This window comes from Mirounga leonina, unplaced genomic scaffold (genome assembly GCF_011800145.1).
Source record: "Mirounga leonina isolate KUSES-001 unplaced genomic scaffold, KU_Mleo_1.0 Mir_94, whole genome shotgun sequence".
NCBI lineage: Eukaryota > Metazoa > Chordata > Mammalia > Carnivora > Phocidae > Mirounga > Mirounga leonina.
In genome coordinates, this window is record NW_023270855.1 from 3,087,805 (window position 1) to 3,102,726 (window position 14,922).

At 52.3% G+C, this 14,922-nt stretch overlaps 1 protein-coding gene across 3 annotated transcripts in view; it reads right to left on the minus strand.

The window, feature by feature from the left end:
* Nucleotides 1–14,922, minus strand: part of ACAD9 (acyl-CoA dehydrogenase family member 9) — a 47,048-nt gene that overhangs the window by 7,549 nt on the left and 24,577 nt on the right. For all 3 annotated transcript variants that reach the window (XM_034998076.1, XM_034998077.1, XM_034998078.1), the window contains 9 exons: nt 14,140–14,246; nt 12,959–13,059; nt 12,038–12,116; nt 11,025–11,199; nt 8,523–8,596; nt 4,440–4,515; nt 3,014–3,084; nt 2,626–2,745; nt 1,444–1,572 (listed from right to left, as the gene is read on the minus strand). In XM_034998076.1, the coding sequence (XP_034853967.1) occupies nt 1,444–1,572; nt 2,626–2,745; nt 3,014–3,084; nt 4,440–4,515; nt 8,523–8,596; nt 11,025–11,199; nt 12,038–12,116; nt 12,959–13,059; nt 14,140–14,246 (932 nt within the window). The remainder of the gene's footprint in view (nt 1–1,443; nt 1,573–2,625; nt 2,746–3,013; nt 3,085–4,439; nt 4,516–8,522; nt 8,597–11,024; nt 11,200–12,037; nt 12,117–12,958; nt 13,060–14,139; nt 14,247–14,922) is intronic.

Here is a 14,922-nt window from a genome sequence, read left to right on the forward strand (position 1 = left end):
GGGCCGTGGACAGGACACTCCCATGGGAGAGAAGAGGAGCTTGGAGGCCTGCAGGCTAAGGTGTGTCCCATCCTGCAGACTGGAGCATTTGCTTCATACTGAGGGCTCCGTGGCCCTCCGTGCCCCCCAGTCAGGACCAAATTCAACTGGCCAAGGGGAAAGGGCTTTAGAAGAAGCAGTCCTGGGGCAGCAGGGATGGGACATGTCCCTATGCCCTTGGGAAAGTGCCCCTTGTGCCCTCAGGCTGGTCACATCACATCCTGTCTCTAAGGAAGAGGACCAAGGGCTGGGATGCTGGGGGGCATGCCGGGAACAAGAACAGCCATGAGGTCTTCCCCCTGGGTTGGGGAGCCCAGGAGCTGGGCCCCACCTCCATGAGATCTGAAGGTGTCCTTCAGAAACCACACCGGTTGCTCAGGCTCCAAGCCTCATCTACGGGTCTGCCTCCTGGACACCCTACGACCATCCTAAAATTCCATCCATCTCTCTCTACAGCCTCTGAAGTCAACCCCTCTCTTCTGCAGCATGCATCTGGCCTCTACAACCCTCCCCTGCAACCCCCATCAGCCCCTGGGGAATTTCCCAGAATGGGAATGCATTCAAGTCATTCCCTGCTCAGAAACCTCTGATGGCTTCCAGTGCCTGCACAGTAAGATCCAAATTCTTCTGCTTATCAGTCAAGGTCCTCCATAGCCTGGCTACTTATCTCCCCTTCCCATCTACCCTCTGCCCCCACCCCCATCAACTTTTCTACTACCTGCCCCAGCTCCCCCCCTACTAGGACTATTCACTGTTCCCACAAAGACTTGCTTATTCTAGCCAGCACTGGCAGGTAAGGCCTGATCGGGCCTGGCACATTCCACCTCCCTGTCCTTGGCCCAAACCACCCTCCCCTTGGCCAGGCCACAGTTGTTTCTGCCCCCAAAGGCTAAGTGCACTTGCTTCCTGAGACTCCAGCCCACTGTAGGGGGAGGTGCCGCTCAGGCCCTCACTGCGCGGGTATTCCACACTCCACCCGCGTCAGGCCATTCAGTCAGACCACAAGCTCCCCAAAAGCTTCTCTGGGGCCCCAATCCCCCTTTTCTTACCCCACCCGGGGTCTCCCCCTCACTGAATTCCCTTTTTAGGCTTGTGAACCCATGGAGGGGGGCAGCAATTAGAGAGGGAGGTGTCAGGGCTGGGGAAGCCTGTGGAGAGGACACTGCTGAGTTGCCTCCGTATCCTGAGGAGGAAAGCCAGACCCAGAATGAGCCCTGGAGGTACAACCGGACCTCCCGTGGGATCTCTGCTTGTCCCACCACCACCAACGGAAGTGCAGACTCAGCAGAAAGGGCCCTCGCTTGGCCCCTCAGCCTCCCCTCCACCCCTGGGAAACGGGGCTATGCAGAGGCGTTGAGGAGATGAGAGCACTCGGGGTGGGTGGCGGGATTGCTGGGCACTCACCTCGAAGATGAGCAGGATGCGGCTGTCACGCAGAAAGCGCTCGTACGGGTAGTCCTTCACGTAGCCTGAGCCCCCGAGGATCTGCAGTGCCTCGCTCACACACTGCCAGGCACCCTCTGAGCTGAACACCTGCCACAGAGCCAGGACCCAGTTAGCACAGGGGCGGCAGTGCCGGGTGCCTTCCACAAGGGGGGGTCTCAGCCAGGGCAGGTTGGCTGGGGATGGAGTGGGAGGCTCGGCGTGGAGAACCTGGCTCTAGGACGAGACTGACCCAGGTAGCAGCCCTGTCACAGTCTCACTGGGTGGCTTCGGGCACGTCCTTTTCTTCCTGGACCACAGTAACCAGCCGTGGCTCCCCACCCACCATGACTCTTCCTACCTCTGAGGCTTCCTTGGGGTGGAAGCGCCCACTCCATACCTTCCACACGGAGAAAACTCCTGTCCTTTTAAAACCCACCTCAGACTCCCTCTCCAGGAGGCCTGACCCTGCCCACCCAGCCCCATTCACCCACAGCTTGCTCCTCTGCATGTGAGCTGCTTGGCGTGACACCTGGCTGTGGGTATGCAAAAGTGGAAGGCCGTCCACCCACAATAAAAGTCCTTCTCAAGAAAGCTCGGCTGCGGGCGCCTGGGTGGCTCAGTTGGTTAAGCGACTGCCTTCAGCTCAGGTCATGATCCTGGAGTCCCGGGATCGAGTCCCGCATCGGGCTCCCTGCTCCGCAGGGAGCCTGCTTCTCCCTCTGACCCTTCCCCCTCTCATGTGCTCTCTGTCTCTCTCATTCTCTCTGTCTCAGATAAATAAATAAAATCTTTAAAAAAAAAAAAAAAAAGAAAGCTCGGCTGCTATGGTATACCGATGGGAAATTATAAAACACGGCCTATATTCTCTCCATCTGCTATCAACTAGTGACAACTTGGCATAAACTGTGCTGGGGTGACACTGTCCTGTCCTATAAACACACTCTACTGGGCACTGTTCTTTCCTGTTTCTCCCGTGCCATGCTGGCCTCCCCAGCTGCATCCTAGGGCCATGCCTGGCACATGGTGGGGATGTCATAAATATTGGATCAATGATAAACTGACCTATAAGCTTGCGAGAAGAGGAAGACGGCAGGGAACACTGGGTCTGAAAGGCCGCAGCTAAGGAGCTATTCTGGGTCTCTCAGGCTGGGCAAGGATTACCTTCACCATGGCAGCCTCGATGGAGCAGTCAGGAAACCCTGGTTGGTCCAGCATGCCCGCAGTGAGGTAGGCCATGCTTTCCATTACATAAGCTTTCTGAGCCATGAGGGCAAACTTCTCCTGGGGTGTTCAGAAAAAAACACAATCAAGAAACAATTTGCATGTGCTGAGACCCAGATGTGCCAGCCAGCAGAGAAAATAGTGAAGTCCAGAGCCTCAATGCCCAAGAGCACCAAGCCCCAGCATTCATGACAGCGAGCCACATTAAATAAAGCCTTATCTTGTCTTCTTCCCAATCACTGCACGGGAGTCACCAGCACAGACCACACAGGCACTTTCCATGCCCACATGTGAAACCAACACATGCAGCGCCCATAACCTTCAGTACCTGAATTAGTCCGAATTCACTGAGGTTCTTGTTGAACTGTTTCCTCGTGCAGGCATATGCAGCAGTCATTTCTGAAGAAGAGCAGAGTCATTAAAAAGAACCATTTTCCGGCTATCCTAAAACGATTTCCTAAGGCTATCATCATTACCCTGCAAACACTCAGGCAGGAACTATGAGAAACAGGTCTGCTGAGACCAAACACCCTGCCAGACAGCGCTGCCCCTTCCTAGCGTATCTGGCCAGACAGGGCTGAATCTGGCCCTTTTTCTTACCAGATGATAGGCCGGGCCAAGCAACCACCATCCCTGAACATCACCACTGACCTCACAGCATTGCTGCCAAGGCTGCCAGAGCTGCAGGTGTTAAGTAAGGCACCCAGCATGGAGCCAGGGCCCTGGAAGCACCCAATAGGAGAAGCAGGCTCACGCCTGTCACAGCTGTCCATCACCAGAGCAGGAGGGCAGTCTGTCGTGTATAAAGCGGCCTCCCAGTGGTCAGTGGCAAATGCCAGCCCCTCCCCCTGCAGTCAGCCTCTTCCAGAGTCTACCTCCTTTGGGGGCAGGCCGACCATGAGAGCCCCCATGAAGCTCTTGCATGGAGGAGTTTTCCTGATGGGGAAGCAGAGGCCCAGGGCACTTCAGGGCCTTGGGAGCAGCTTAGCAAAGTGAGCCAAGGCCTGAGTTTGGAGTCTGACAGGATCAGCTTTTAGACACAAATGAGTAGCCTTGGATTAATCACTTACCCTCTCTGAGCCTCAGGCTCCTCATCTAGGAAATGGAGGTAAGAGATGAAAACAAAGCCTCCCTGTCCCCACCTGGCCCTGAACTCTGAGGAACTTCATAAGCACTACATCAGCACCCCCACAGCCAGGGCCCCGTGCCTTTCCCTGCAGTCACCTCCACAAAGCTAAGATGATAATGACATCCATGCCCAACAAAAACCCTACAGGGTTGTTCTAAGTTCACTGACAAAAAATTCTAGGTTTCAGGTATGCTAACAGAAAAAACAAAGGGAAGATCCTGAGGCTAAGTGATCGGAGTTCCACTCCTCACCCACTGGGTCTCCCACTGAATTAGCACTGATGTCTTCCTCACATCTGGATGTTTGTGAAGTAGCTCTGTTCTTAGTGGTCAGAGCAGCAACCCCTCTTGACCTCTGATGGTCCGCTCCCCCACTCCCCTGATCCTTTGTGAATAGGTAAAACAGAGGAGTGTGAAAAAGGAACATTAACCACTTGGGGGCAGATTGACCACATTTTTGGGTCTAAACCAAAGTCTGAATCTTAAACTGCAGCTGGGCTGTCTGTCCATCCGAAGGCCGGGCTCAGCAGCAGCCTGTGTAAGGACATGGTAGAGCCTCCAGGGTGGAGTGGGGGCTGCAGGGGCAAGACTGGGCCACAAAAGGCTCCTGTCCCTGACTTACCTACCAATCAATTTCTTGAGCATCCCGGCCACAGTGCTGCCCATGCTGAACCGCCCACTGTTGAGGATGTTCATGGCTACCTGCAGGGAGAGAGGGGGCGGCTCACTGAGACTGCACTCCCCAAGTGACCTGCTCACCCCTGCTGTGCTGGGAAAAGCCCAAAGGTCCTGGAGGACCACAGGTGACAGACCACAGCACTGCTTGTCTATTTTTACCAGATGGTTTCTTGAGGACAAAAGGCAAGTCTCTAGAGAATTCTGTGCCCGCATCTAGGAAAGTTAATCGTCCTGCCAATCCCCACCAGGCTAGGAGACAGTGTGGTCCCAACACATCACAACAAGGTAACTCAGTCACAAACATCCTTGGAGTCACCTCCTGATAAAGGAACCGGACAACATTATTCCAGTAGAACAGGCCAATTCTTAGTCCTCAGAGGAGGGGCAGAAACTAAGACCTACTGGGTACACCCTGCACGCTACCAAGACTTTCCCACCGGCACAAGCCTCCTGAAGGACAGTAGTAACCCGCCAAGCCCCTCCCACGCCTGTGATGCCCAACTAGGAGGCCTCAAAGACAGGCTGGGGCTGAGGGCAGAAAGGAGTCTGTGAACACCACAGTTTTCCTAAAAGCTCAACTCCAAGCGTATTACTGCTTTTCACTGAATGCTTATGTGTGACTTATGCAAGTGATTCTGAATTTATGATTACTTGTTAACCTGAACGGGAGAATCTCAAAGCAGACACTGTGAGGTTGGAAACTGCTCCAATGACTTGGGGGGAGGGGGGGGCGGGCGCAAGTGCAGATTCCACCTGCTGAGTCCTAGGGGACTGGGGAATGCAGGAACAAGGCCCGGCCTTGGGGGCTGAATGAGGGAGCAGGCGCGGTTATGTCCCACCACAGTGTGATACCCAGATCCTGCCCTGCCTCCTCTGGGGGCCATGCCTCTGATTTCAGACCGCCTGAGTCTCAGGCCTCGGGTGTGCACTCGTCTCGGGACCTGCCAGGACTATGAGGAGCAAGTGAATTCTCCCACCTCATCCTCTCTGCCCACATGGGCTTGTAAAAGCCAGTTCATGGTTTTATGAAAGCAATCCATTTCATGGCCCCTTCAGAATTTCTTCTTACGCTCATTAAAAAAAAAGAGAGAGAAAGAAAGAAAAAAGGATTCGAGACTAGATCTCATTCCCCGGAAGATCAAAGACCTAACAGATTTTGCCCTTTTTCAAGACGGGCTCCTGAGCTTAAATATCAACCCTCCTCAACCATGGGGCCTCCCCTCCTGCCTATGAGGCACCTGCCAGCTTTACGAGCTTCTCTCCCGCAGATGTCCCTTACAACGGCATTCTACACCGCACTTTGCCAGAAGCGAGACACAATCCACGCTTCCAACAGCCCCTGCCTGCTGCCATACCTCAAAGGTCTGACTATCGATAAAACCTCTGACTGGGTGCCTGGGTGGCTCAGTTGGTAAGCGTCTACCTTCGGCTCAGGTCATGATCCCAGGGTCCTGGGATAGAGCCCCGCATCGGGCTCCCTGCTTGGCGGGAAGCCTGCTTCTCCCTCTCCCACGCCCCCTGCTTGTGTTCCCTCTCTCGCTGTGTCTCTCTCTGTCAAATAAATAAATAAAATCTTTAAAAAAACAAAAAACCTCTGATTAACCAGAGGAGGAGGCTCTTCCTTTTCTCCCACTTTAGCCAGGCGATTTTCACCTGGCCTCCGATCATTTTGTGGTCTCTGGGATCACTCACTTTTTAGCATTTAGGCCAACGGGCAAGCAATCCTACTAATAAAAAAGAAAGGGCTTTGGAAATCTATGTTCTTTTGCATATTAAAATAATTGTTTTTACATCTAACACAATGGGGAAAATGTCTCAATGCAGTGTGGAAAGGACTAGGGCAAGGGGCATTCCCATACAGGAACCAGCCCAACTCTCCACATGTAACCTGGCAGCGGGGGCCAACAATTAAAAATGCTTGTGCCCTGAGCTGGAAAGCCTACTGCTGGGTGTTTAAACTGTGGAAGTAATCAGACAAGTGTGCACAGATACAAGCAAGGAGACAGACCACGCAATATGGTTCTGAGTAGGAAAGAGGAGAAAACAGTGTTAAATGCCCGACCCTGGGAACATCAAATGTGCCACCACCATACAAAAAAATACTCTGCAGTGTAAAATATTAGCAATATACATTTACTAGCATGAAGAGAGTATTAGGATTTCTTGATAAATGAAAAAATACAGGTTATATTACACAAATAGCATTACCAAATGTTTAAGAGACGTATGCTCTTTAAAAAGGTCTAGAAAGGGGCACCTGGGTGGCTCAGTCAGTTAAGCGTCTGACTCTTGATCTCAGCTCAGGTCGTGATCTCAGGGTTGTGAGTTCAAGCCCCATGTTGGGCTCCATGCTGGAATGGAGCCTACTTTACCTAGCTTAAATAAATAAATAAATAAAAAGGTCTAGAAAGATGAGCACCCAAACTGAACGATGAATAGCAACTCTCTTAGAATCGAGCTTCAGCTAATTTCATTTTTTCCATCTATATTCTCTCATCTGTATATAACATCTGAGTTACACAAATAAACATACCACTATGCACACACTGCTCCCTTTTTGTCCTTTCACCTCTTAAGTCATTTGGTCCACATTCACCAAGCAGCCTCCAGCCAGGAGCTTTGGCTGAATGCATTTATCAGATTCTCATAATACCCAGGAATGGAGAAAGGTATTGCTGTGATCCCTGCTTCACAGCCAAGGTGGGTGGGGCTCCCCAGAGTGAAGATACTTGCCCAGGTCATCTGGTAAATTAGGGCTGGGAAACAATAAAGACAGCCAGTTGGCAAAGGAGGGGGGCCTGGGTGGCTCAGTGGGAGTGTGCGACTCTTGATTTCGGGGACATGAGTTCAACCCCATGTTGGGTGTAGAGATTACTAATAAATAAGCTTAAAAAAAAATGGGCAAAGGATCTGAAAATACATTTCTCTAAAGAAGATGTACAAATGGCCAATAAGCACATGAAAAGATGCTCAACCTGATCACTCATTAGGAAAATCTAAGTCAAACCACAATCAGATACCACTTCACACCCTCCAGGATGGCTATAATTTTAAAAATGCCCAATAACAAGTATCGGTGGGGATGTGGAGAAACTGGACCCTCCTACGCTGCTGCTGGCAAGGTAAGTGGTGCAGCCACTAGGGAAAACAGTCTGGCAGTTCCTCAAAAAGAACATACTGTCACCATATGACCCAGCAAAGTTCCTTCTAGGTATATATACCCAAAAGAACTGAAAACATACTGTTCACGCAGAGACTGGTATATGGATGTTCATAGTAGCATTATTGATAATAGTCCCAATGTGGAAACAGTCCAAATGTCCATGAGCTCACGAATGGACAGATGTGGTGTGTCCCTACAATGGAATATTATTCAGCTACAGAAAGGAATGACAAGTGCTACAGCATGGATAAACCTTGAAAACATTATGCTAAGTGAAAGAAGCCAGACACAAAAGGTCGCATATGGATTCCATTTACACGGAATGTTCAAAATAGGCAAATCCATAGAAACAGAAAGTAAAGTAGCGATTACCAAAGACTGGGAAAGGGGAAATGAGAAGATACGGCATTTCTTTCTGGGGTGATGAAAATGTTCCAGAATTAGACCCTGGTGATGGTTGTACAACACAGTGAATATACTAATACCCACGTGTACATTTGAAAATTAGTAAGTTTATGTGATATGAGTTTTAGGTCAATTAAAAAATAATAAATCTGACTCTAAGACAGGACCCATGGCTATGCACTCAGAGAGCCTGAGCTTCCTCAGTGCCCGCTGGCCTGCTTTCTTTCACTTGCTGGAGAGAGGAATCCTATCCCTACTTGAGGCAAGGGAAGCCTCGCAGTACCACACACTCCGTCTTCTGGGAGCCACCTTCTCCATCTGCTCATTTCCCGGAGAACTACACACAGTCACCTGGCAAGCACGCGCTGGTTGGCTATAAGCAGGGATGGGACAGGGGGCTGGGGGCCAACAAGCTACACCATGAACCTGCACGGCCCTCATGGGGGCTGCTCCCATGACGCACCTTAAACCCGCCTCCGACTTCTCCAAGAACATTTTCGATGGGCACCCTGGTGTTTTCAAAATGCACCTCACAAGCTGAAAAAGATGAAATTGAAGGCCTTACCTGATGAATGCAGAGCACTTGCACTGGAACCATAGGCATGAAATGTAATTCATTCATTTGTTCACTCATTCAATCTCCAGCTACTGAAAGAATAGTACAGAGATAAGGTTCCTGTTCACGTGGAGCCCCTACTTTGCTCGGGACATGATGATGTTTAAGTACTACAGATGAAATAGAGAGTGGTGACAGAATCAGAGGTTGGAGAGGGGGCAGATAGTAACATTTTTGTTAGGGGTTTCCATCAGGCTTTTCTAAGGGGACACTTGGCAGAAGTTTGGAGGAGCATGAGCCAGAAGCAGAACCATGGAAGTGGACAGCACAGGCCTTCTAAGGTGCCTGGATTCAATGGGAGTGTGGGTCCCACTTAACTCAGATGCACTCGCAGCCTGCTCTGTGCTCTGCGGAAGCGGACGGCCTTTCCCTGCCTTGCCCAGCCAGCTGTCGCCAGGGGCACGGAGCCCAGCCAACGCGAGCCCCGGCTGTCCCTGTGCTGGTGTGGTCCCGCTCAGCCCGCCAGGGGCTCCTGTGAGCTGCTGTGAGAACAAGCCCCAGCACGGTACACACGCAGCCGACTGGGGCCCCACCCACAGCCCGGAGCAGGCTGCCCAGCACCCGCAGGCTGCGAGAAGGGCTCGCTGGCAGCTGAGCGCTCAGGTGGTTTCTCAGACAGGGGGACGGGGGCAGCCCCCGAAGTCAGGAAGCGCTTGGTGTGCAGAGGCAGGCAGAGAAGGGAAAGCGTGGCCGCGGTGAGGACAGAGGCGGGAGGGAACAGGGGCTTTTGCACCATGTTTTCCGTAGCAGCATCTTACCGGCTGTCACACACAGCAGCTCCCAGCAACTTAACACCGGAAAAAAAGGGAGCCTCAGGACAAAGAAGGCCACGGCTCAAGAGCAGCCAAACAGCAAGCAACCAGGTCTGCTGACTTTTTATTCTACTATTCCAATGGCACGGCTGTGAAATACAATGAAATCCTCTCTTTGGCTGCTGGTCCTATTTTATAACAGATGGGCTACAGGGCCAGGCCCTTGTCCCAGTGACTCTAATTCCTTCACAGGCTGCTGAGTGTGGGGAGGATGCTGCCTCCCTCTCTGACCTCACTTTGGGCCACTCTATCCACTCTTGTGGGGCCACTGACGATCCCAGGGACACCACCTACCCTGACTTCAGTGCGGACACTGGCCCAGCAGTGGTGCAGGCTGCCACCCTGCTCTCTCCCTCACCCGGGTCACTCTGACCACCTTCTCCCCACCAGCACATCATGCTCTTTATCTTGGGCCTTTGAGCATGCTCCTTCCTCTGCTAGAAGGTTCTAAGTAAGTATCAATAGGCAGCATGAGCCTGGTGGGAGGTAACACCTGCTTCCGTATGCACGAAGCATTATACAGATGTCATAACACTCCCTTCCCAGGTCATGTCACCAGGTGCATTCTAGTAGCACTCCTTTCCGTTAGGTGAGGAAACGGAAGCATAGGAAAGTAAATGAGCTTGTTTGAGGTCACAGAGTTTCTAGGCAGTGGAGCCAGGTCAGAGCTCAGCGCCCTGTGACCCTGCTGAACCAGGCTGCTATGGCAAATATTGCCATCCAGAACCCAGAATCCCTAAAGAAGAGGTGGCAGACAGGAGCAGGTCTGGAGGGGCCACCTGCAGTCCCCTGAAGCAGAGATACCCCATGATCTGAACTAGGAGCCCCAAGAAGCAGTCTTGTAAGGACTCCATGGCAGTGCTGGTCGGGTCGGAAGCCACTTACAGGACGCCAGCTTCATGGGGACCAAGTGCTGCTCAGGGGATGCAGGTGGCCCCGGGTGGGTATGAGGGAGAGTGAGAGGAAGGAGGAGGGTCCAGGCAGGAAAGATGGGGTGTCCTGCAGTGGAATGTTTACCTAGGACACCCCTCTGCCTCCCTGGTGTCCATTACAGCCTCCCTCACAGGGCAAAGTGCTCACAGGGAGATCACTATGGCCTCCACATGGAGAGGGGCACACGCAACATGTGTTAAAAGAATAAATTAGCGGGGCGCCTGGGTGGCTCAGTCGTTAAGCGTCTGCCTTCGGCTCAGGTCATGATCCCAGGGTCCTGGGATCGAGCCCCACATTGGGCTCCCTGCTCTGCGGGAAGCCTGCTTCTCCCTCTCCCACTCCCCCTGCTTGTGTTCCCTCTCTCGCTGTGTCTCTCTCTGTCAAATAAATAAAATCTTAAAAAAAAAAAAAAAAAAGAATAACAGCTTCAAGGCGCTCCTCGGCATTGCCACGGAGTCACTGGGGCATTCTTAATGTGACTTTACTGACATGTTTATATGGAAGCAAAACTATTTACATCTCATTTGATCTGGAATTTGGATGGGGCCGAAGGGTGCCCCCCCCCATACACACAGCCCCCCCACACTGCACGCGTGCTACTTACTGTTGGAGCCGCGTATGCCTAACTTATCCTCAGGCTTCCCGTTAGTGACTCCACCGAAGGCTCTCTCTACTATGAATGCTGTGATCTTGTCTTTTACTGAGCTGTCGGAATCAACCACCTCTGTCTTTGCAAACACAGTAAAAATATTGGCCAGTCCTCCATTGGTGATCCAGACCTGAGGGAAGAAAGAGCAAGGGCTTTGGAGAAAACCAAACTTATGCACCCCCATCAGCTCCACCCTTTGCCACAAGACACCCCAGCGGCCTGTAAAACTTCAGGCCAGAAACATAAAGCTCCTGGCTCTGGGGAAGCCAAGCCTGTGTGGACAGAAGACAGGGGTTCACCCCAGGCTCCCCAAGAGGCACAGGTGGCCATGTTTGTGTGTCTGCACACAAAAGGGAAGCCAATGGTACTGAGCCAGCTCAAGCTCCAGAACCAAGCAGCCAGGGTTCCTCAAGAAAGCAGAGCAGGCAGGCAGGAAGGAGAGGGGAAGAAGGAAGGGGGTAGGGAGGGAGAAAGATAAGGAGACTTCTCAACAAACTGCAATGTATGGAACTTATCTGGACCTTGATTCAAGCCAACTGTCAGAAAATAAAAAGGTAAGAGACAATCAGGGAAACTGGAATGCTGATAGACAAAGAAATGATCAATTTTCAAATGTGAGAATGGCATTTTGACTTTGTATTTAAAACAGTCTCATCTTGTAGAGACACTCTGAAACTCTCAGAGACGCGACGCAGGCGTGGCCGTGCTGATGGAGGAAACAAGGCGGGCTGGGGGTAGGAGCTGCTGAGGCCAGTGCCGGCGGCGAGGAAGCTCGTTATACTAAACTTTTACATGTGTTTGAAATCTGGTCACTTCACCTCCCTGAGCCACAGTTTCTTTTTCCAGAAAAACAGTCGCACCCACCCAAGAGCTGATGTGTACGTGCTTTACAACCCGTGGTGTGTGGGAGGTGGTCAGTGCGTGGTGAAGGCTGTGGCTGAGGGCCCGAGCAGGCCACAGAGCGCTACCTTGGAGCCATTGAGGATGTAGTGCTTCTTATCCTCACTCAGCGTGGCCCTGGACTTGATGGAGGCCGCGTCACTCCCACTGTGGAAACAGAAACACGCAGCTGAGGCGAGCGACGCTGGGGATGAGGAACAGTTCTGGGAGGCGGCAAATGGAGGGTTTGGTACCTTAACACAGGAGTTGGCTAACTTTTAAAAATAAAGGGCCAGTTAATAAACGTATTCAGCTTTGCAGGCTACAGGATGTCTGTTCCAGCTGTTCAACTCTGCTGCTGCGGCATGAAGGGGCCACAGACAACCTGTAAACAAAGGGCATGCTCCAGCAAAGCCTTATTTACAAAGACAGGCGGCAGGCTGGATTTGGCCGCCCCCACTTCACCACACGAAAGAGTGGCAGTGAAAACAACCTGGCCTTAGGCTGAAATGTGGGGATGTATGCGTAGAACGAGCTCATCTGAGCTCCTGTGAGGAGGACTGCAGGGCACCCCTGGTTCCCAAGTGACAGGAAGCAGGATGGAGTGTGGTCCAAGTAACGGACTTGTCAGTAGAAGTCCTGAGTCCTAAGCAGGCTGTGTGACCTTGGGCTGATGACACCACCCAACCTGTTCAGTGGGGACAGTACTGGCAAGTTGCTTAGGAGCCTGAAAGCACTATCCTATGTGAGGGGCACTGCAGACCACAAAACAACTGTCTGACGGGTGCTGTCAGGTACGTCCTCTCATTTGTAAGTCTCACTGGGACAGAGAAACAAGGTGAAGATAAGGGAATTTGAAAGAAAAGTTGCTGAGTCGACTCTCTGCAAAATGCAGGGATGGGAGAGAGAAAAGCCACCACCTATTCACCAAAACCCACAGCCCTCGTCCTAGGGCACCCGGAAGATGCCCCGGGAGGCCGCCACGTGGCACCTCTTGCCAAGGGCCAGACCTGCTTGGCTCCGTCAGACAGAAGGCAGCGATGTGCTCCCCCGATGCCAGTTTGGGCAGGTATTTGGCCTTCTGCTCCTTGGTGCCAGCCAAGATGATCCCCTAAACCAAACACAAACAAGGCTGCTGTCAGCTGTGGGGAGAAAAGAAGTATGTGCACATGCTTGTAGAACACGGCCCCTCCTGGAGAAAACAGCTCCTGCAGGAGGGAATACCGTGGGCTCAGAGCCAGCGGCTACAAGCGAGAAGTGGAGAGCTGCTGCCAAGCACGAGGAGTGCGCTGCCGAGGAGCCGCCCTGAAGTGCGCGCTCCGGCGTGGCCTGGGCCTGCGGCACCAGCCACGGCTCTGGGTCGGACTCAGGGATCATCATCACTGCTCCTCCACTTCCAGGCTGGGTGGCCTTGGGCCAGGGATGTCCCTCCTCTGAGCCTCCTGCCTCTCAACTGCACACTGGGGGTAATGCTACCCACCGGAGGGGTGTCTGGATGATAGCCTGTGTCTACGGGAGTGCCGGGGCCACGCCTGGCAGAAAGAAGGTACACAGGCAGTGTCCGAGCCGTCCCACCCTCCTTCTCAGTGCCACGGGGAGAAATGTGCCCCTTCCACCAGAAGACGGCCGGAACACAAGTGCTCTTGGGGCGGGGGGGCCACGCACACTGTTCACGTGGCTCGTTTCACTTTCTACAAAGTGAGCAGAGACAGCCTGAGTAGCGGGCCTGTCACTGAAAGCTGTGTGTCCATGGCCCTGCCCTAAAATGCTCCAAGCCCGGGGATAAGGAAGACATGTGCACAAACAGCAGGGAGGACACACTCTGGGCCCTGGTGACTCCCGAGCTGAGCAGGGGAGGCTCGCTTCCAGCGGTGAGGTGAGGACAGGCTCCTCGGAGGCAGTGGCATCTGTTGTGGGCCTCAAAGGATGGGTCAAAGGCGACGGGGACAGAAGGAAGATTCCAAGGGAAGGGACAGTGTGATCAAAGCAACGCGGGTTGTGTGGGACCAAGTGCCGTCCTGGGTGGCTAGAGAGAGGAGGATCACAGGGGAGTGCTGCAGGGCCCCCCTCCGAGACCCTGAGACAGCAAGCCCAAGTCACTTCCTGGTCAAAGTGAGCAAGCCTCCTGCCTCCATACCCCCACGTGACTCCAGACCTTTACATAGCATCAGAAGGAAACCCTAGACTTGACCTTGAGGCCAATAGCCTGGTGTGCTGCCAGGGTCACAGCGATCGAGGCATCTAGGCCGACAATTTCTCCTAGACGTGCGTACATGGTGTTGGAGAGGCCCAGGCCACCTAGAGAAGAAACAGACTAGCTTTACTTATGGTCCAGACCCATATTTCTCCCATTAAAGGCAAAGGGCTCGACTGCTTTTCCTGTTTATAAATACCACATTACCATTTTAAGAAATCACAGTATAGAAAGGTACAAAGAAAACAAAAATTACCCATAAACTTATCAGAGCATTTTTGAGTACATCCCTTCAGATTTTTGCTAGGCATATAAGCATAAATAGACATATATGTTTTTATTATAAGAAGGTAATATTTAATACAAAAAGAGTACCTTCACACGCATTAAATCATTTAAAATCTTCTGTCACAGATCTTTATAAACCTGACAGCTGTCTGGCAACCCACTCCCAGTATCCAGTGGGCTCTAGGACAGGTTTTCTCTGCCTCAGCACTGCTGACATTTTGGGATGGATTATTCTTTGCTGTGGGGAACTGTCCACTGCACTACAGGACATTTGGCAGCACCCTTGGCCTCCACCCAAGAGGTGCCAGTAACTCCCTTTCCCCTAGCTTTAACAGCCAAAAATGTCTCTAGACATTGACAAACATTCCCTGGGGAGGTTAAGTCAACCTGGATAGAAATCATTCTTCTAGGGGCGTGGGTGGCTCAGTCATTAAGCATCTGCCTTCAGCTCAGGTCATGATCCCTGGTCCTGGGATTGAGCCCGGCATCGGG